This window comes from Pediculus humanus, genomic scaffold (genome assembly GCF_000006295.1).
Source record: "Pediculus humanus corporis 1103172107761 genomic scaffold, whole genome shotgun sequence".
In the NCBI taxonomy this organism is placed as follows: domain Eukaryota; kingdom Metazoa; phylum Arthropoda; class Insecta; order Psocodea; family Pediculidae; genus Pediculus; species Pediculus humanus.
In genome coordinates, this window is record NW_002987359.1 from 423,328 (window position 1) to 428,973 (window position 5,646).

The window sequence follows — 5,646 nt, forward strand, 5'->3', positions numbered from 1 at the left end:
ATGAAGGAGGCAATCGGATAAACCCGAATGAGTATCATTTTGGGGGCGCAATAATGATACGGTGCAACCATATAATGAACCTCGGAACGGTCGGTCGGTCGGTTGGTCGGTTGGTGCCACGTTTCTTTTTATTTGTATTCAGAGGTCAGTGGCGTAAACGATCGAAGATTCTAGTTTTTTTTTTTTTTTTGAATACGTCAATTTGTCGAAATAGATGAAAAAAACGAAGAAGACGAAGAAGAAGAAGAAAACTATCGTGTCAAAGTCTCTTTTCCGGTTCCGGTTTTAGTTTTTTTTTTTGTTACAACAACCCGAAGCCCGGTGCTAATGAATCATTATTTTTCATGCTTTTAGCCTAATAGGACGATCTTCATTTTGCACGATCACGTCTTGAAATTTTTTCAAATTGAACAAATTTGTTTTTAATGCTACAATCACCGATGATAACAGTGACGTTGCACAATTGAAAAATGGTTAGAATGAAACAAAAAAAAAAAAAAATTTTTTTTTATTTTTCAAAATTCTGGAAAATAACTCACTCCTTTTCTTTTTTTCTTTCTTTAATTTCGTGAAATTTCTGTTAGTTAAAAAAAAAAAAATGGTAGACACAACTTATTATTATTATTATTATTATTATTTTATGTCATCGTGTGAAAAAACGAATAAATTTATAATTAATTAATCATCGGTATTATCAATTGTGACAACTGAAACCTTATTCAGATTAGAAAAGATGTGTAAATCAATGAAAGAAACGTTAATTGATACTACTATCATTATTATTATTATTATTATCACTAGTACTACTACGACCAAGAAGAAGAAGATAAAGTGTTAAGAATGAGATTAAGTTATAATTGTTTTTTTTTTTTTTTCATGGACAACTTCCAGGAATAAAACAGGTACGATGTACCGACCGTACATACATCGTACTCATCGTTCCCGGGATTAAAAAAAATAAGGACAAAAACGGGTACTTTCAGGTACTTTGTCCGATGATTACTTTGTTCAGAAAGAGAGCCCGTTTTTTTTTTTTATATTTATTTAATTTAGGTATTTCCTGCTCATGCATATTAAAAAAAAAAAAATCTTCATTCATTTCTTTAAAAAAAAAAATGATTAAAAAAAGATTTAATTATTTTTTTTTTTGAAAACTTGAAAAATAATAATAATGATGATAATGATGATGATGATGATTTTTAATAAATGAATTTGATTTGTATTTTTTTTTTTTAAATTTGAATTACGCGAAACGTTCATTTGATAATAACTAATACCCATCTATAACCTTATTTTTATCATTATGGTAGTTATTCTTTGGTACCAGTCAGTCAGTCAGTCAATCAGTCAGTCAATCAGTTAGTCAGTGTCGTAAAAAGGCATCGTTAAAAAAAATATTACGATTTTAATAAAAAAAAAAAAAGAAGAAAAAAGAAAATAAATAAAATATCGATTTAAAATTTCCTTTCAATATATATTATTCGTTTTGTTAAATAAAATTATTATCATTATTATCATTATTATTATTACTATTAAAAAAGTATATATACATGTAATGCGTTAATTCAAATTAATTTTTTAACGTTATCACGTTTGCCACGCCCTGGAGCCCCCCATTGACCCTTTACAAACCAGATATCCTCCAAAACGATTGTAATATTCTTATTGCTGATTTGTTTGTCCGTTTGTTAGTTGGTTACTTAATCGTTTGCGTTTGTTTAAATCGATATACATATATATATTTACAATTACGGTTGTCTCGGATTGAATTTTTTTTTCGGTTTAGTAAGACTGGAGTGACATGGCACGATGGAGATGGAGTCACAAAATTCAAAACCCTCCCTCCCCCCCACGAAATGTAATTTTTTTTTGTGGGCGTATTTTTTTTTTTATTATCAAAAGTCGCCATTTAATTACGTAAAATTATTATTATTATTATTATTATTATTATTATTATTATTTTACATTTTGAAAATTGTTGTTTCGTTGTTATTATTATTGTAATTATTTATATTTTTTTTTTTTCCATTGGATTCTGGAGAAAAAGTACTCAAAGTTAAAGTAAACGGACATTAAATATGGTAAATTTACACGCATTTAGTATTGTTGGGGGGGGGTATGGGTTAGCATAGAACCTTTTAAATAAATATATAATATGGGACAATAAAAAAAAAAAAAAAAAATTGTAAAGTAATTGTGGGTCAGCCATATTAATTTCGAGGTGTATAATGCATTTGGCTCATTATCCAAAGAGGGCGGAAGTTAGGTGGGAAGAAGAAGAAAAAGAGAAGGAAGAGGAGGAGGGGGGATGATGCCCCCGGCAAATTGTCCTTTTTTTTTTTTTTTCCAAATTACTTAATTTTTTTTTTTTTTTTATATTCTTTTTATTAAGTCATTCTTTAGTCGAGAATTTAGTTCTAAACTTGAGTGACCCCATCACAAAAAAAATGTTTTAAAATGTTTTTTTTTTTTTTTTATAAAAATTATTTCTTTTCTTTTTATGCAACATCATTTCTTAATCTACGGTTAGTCAATTGGCAGCAGTCATTTTGTGTTTTTTTTTTTTTTCGTCTCCTCTCACCTTTTTTTTTTTTTTATTGCTTTTGTCTTTTGATAATAATAATAATGATAATAATAAAAGTACGGATGAAATTTTCTTTTTTTTTTTTGTCTACAATTATTTGTATTTTTATTTATGTAACCGAAATAATAATAATAAATTAATTCATCTTTTTTATATAAAGATTATTAATTTTTTTAATAAAAATCAATTCTCGTTTATTAAATGATTATTATTATTATTATTATTACGTAATTTTAGAATTAATTTACTTACAATTACGTCGGTTATCGTGCAACGTAAAAAAAAAAAAAACCGCGGGAAGGAAAGTGATAAAAAAAAAAAATCTAAAAAAATGACTTTCAAAAAAAAAAAAATAGTAAAATACAGAAACGAAAGCCGTCAAAAAAAAATAAACAAAAAAAAAACCGGTTTAAAAAACAGGGAGAAACAAACACAGCCGGTAAAAAAAACGAAAAAACGTGGTTTTAGAAAAAAAAAAAAAACGAAAGAAAAGGTCGGGAAACTGACCCAGAACCAAACCGACAATTGTGCAAAATTATTTATTTATTTTTTGTTGAGAAATTTATTTTATTTTTAAAAAGAAACGTAATTAATATTTAAAATAGTTTTTTTTTTTTTTCAACGAGAAAAAAAAAATTTTATTTAATATCGATTAACCGGAAATCGATAAAAAAAAAAAAAAAAAAACGCGTGCACGATAAAATTTTTTTTTTTTTATTTAATCACGGACATGCGAACGCGCGAGCGTAAACAACAAACAAAAATTTGGCCTTTGAAAAAAAAAAAAAAAGTTTTTTTTTCGTTTGTTTGTTTGTTTGTTTCCTTCCTTCTTTGAGAGAATATAAAAGTAAAAATTATATTAAACGGCGCCATATTTTTTTTTTTTAATATTAAAAATAGTAAATATATATTTTTCGTACATTATAGTTGGTTGTTTCCGGAATTTTCATTTGGTTGTTTGATACTTTCATCATTTTTTTTTTTTGGGGTTTTCCTTCATGGTTCCCTGGGGTCCAAGTGACTGACTGACACGCGACCAGACACCATGTATTTATTTTATTTATTGGCGCCTACCTTGTTTCTATCATAATAATATAATCATCATCATCATTATTATACGAGAATATCGATAACATAAATTTTGCGGTTTTTCCACAACTTGTCACTCGCTCTATTATTATTATTATCATTATTATTATTAGAAACAAATTTAATTTAAAAAAAAAAAAAAGTGAAAGTTCATTTTGTACGACAATATAAATTATTTTCAATAAATTGTTTAAAATCAATGATTTGATTTTTATCGAACTTTGTTGTTGTTGTTGTTTAAATTTTTAAAATTATAACATAATAATAATAATAATAAATATTAATATAAATTGAATTTTTGTGAAATTTTATTTTTATTACTCAACCGGATTAACAAACGGAAATTTATTAAAATTTTTCATTTATATTTAAAAAGTTTCAATCGAAAAAAAAAAAATTTTTTTTTTCCCCTCTAATTTAAATCACCATCATTATCATCGTCGTCGTCGAAGCAAATTTTATTATATTTTTAATAAGTCAATAATAATAATAATAATAATAATTAAATGTCACATAAAATATTAGTTAATGACTTTTGAAAAGTAATTGATAATACGCATTATTATTATTATTATTAATTTAATTACTATAAAAATTAAATAAATATATAAAAATTATTGATCATTTACAATTCATAATAATTTATTATTATTATTATTATTGTTTCGATTAAACGTCATCAAAGAAAAAAAAAGAAGTTTCCCTCTCCCCATAGAAAACAAAAAAATAATTTTTTTTGTTTTAAACGTTTTAAAACTAATCGTGGATAAATAGAAAGAATACAAGTGAGTGATCGACCGATCGATCGATTGATTGATTGATTGAATGACTTACCGTTTTCATCTCGAAGGGGGCCAGGCGATCCCAAACTAGAACTCGGATGACCCATTTCTTCATCATCATCACTACCCGCAGAACTGGAACTAGAACTTTTGAACGAATGTCTATGTTTGATATTATTATTAATATTATTATTATTATTATTATTAATTATACTGTGACTATTATTATTCAGCCTGTAACTATGAGTTTTTTTCATAGTTAAATGTCCGTTTTGTAAATTACTAATAAGTGTTTTTGTTTGGGATATGGTCATTTTTGGTTTGAACTTGTTTGTAGGATTTTTTGTTGAAACGGAAAAATCCAGCGGTTGAGGCTGGTCCTCGTGAGATCTCGGAGGCGCGTGGACTAGCATCGGAATCGACGCCCTATTAGGAGATTCTATCGAATTTTTCGACAGTAAATTCGATGGAGAAGGATTTCTTGCCGTCCACCAAGCGGGCCAAATGGTCGACGACGGTGACAATTTTCTATCACCTCTATCGGATTTTTCATCCGCCGAACCTTCGATCGGTGATGAATCAAACGTCACAGCTGGAGATTCACGACTGGAAGGACTTGATTTACCTTCTCCCGGCGAGTCTGGAGATACATTTTTTTGATATTCTAAATGGATTCGATTACCGTCGGCGGAATCCGGTAGAATTTTAGGAACTACAACTTCTCCAGGTTTATCAGTCAATTGTTCGCCGAGTTTTCCAGTTAAATTTTGATGATAATTACGAAAATTACCGGATAAAAGACCGAAATTTCCAACTTCTGCTAACTTATTGTTAAGATTCAAAAACCAACTCGCGGACAAATTATTGAGCACGGTCAGTTTGGCATTGTCCTGCGGCGTGAGTCCAACTTTAGAATCAATTCCAACGCCTACCACTGGAGATTTATTATTATTATTGTTATTATTATTATTATTATTATTTTTTCCAAGTTTGTTAACGTCTATATTATTATTGTTTCCGGTGGCTAAAGTCAGTGCCGCCTCCTCCACCCAGCGGCGGATGGCTTCGTTATTTAAATCCGCCAGAATGATGGAAATTTATTTACACCATACTAATCAATAAAATTATATTTAAATAATTTTTTTTTTTTAAATTAAATTATTTGTTCAAATTTTTTTTTTTTAAACACAA

The 5,646-nt window shown here is 27.7% G+C and overlaps 1 protein-coding gene across 1 annotated transcript in view; it reads right to left on the reverse strand.

Annotated features, from left to right (window-relative positions):
* Window positions 1-4,194: 4,194 nt before the first annotated feature.
* Phum_PHUM349040 (uncharacterized protein) overlaps window positions 4,195-5,646 on the reverse strand; it is a gene marked incomplete at both ends in the record, with an annotated part of 1,822 nt that continues 370 nt past the window's right edge. Inside the window, 3 exons of the mRNA XM_002427806.1 lie at window positions 4,195-4,205; window positions 4,508-4,617; window positions 4,783-5,389. Of these exons, the coding sequence (XP_002427851.1) occupies window positions 4,195-4,205; window positions 4,508-4,617; window positions 4,783-5,389 (728 nt within the window). The remainder of the gene's footprint in view (window positions 4,206-4,507; window positions 4,618-4,782; window positions 5,390-5,646) is intronic.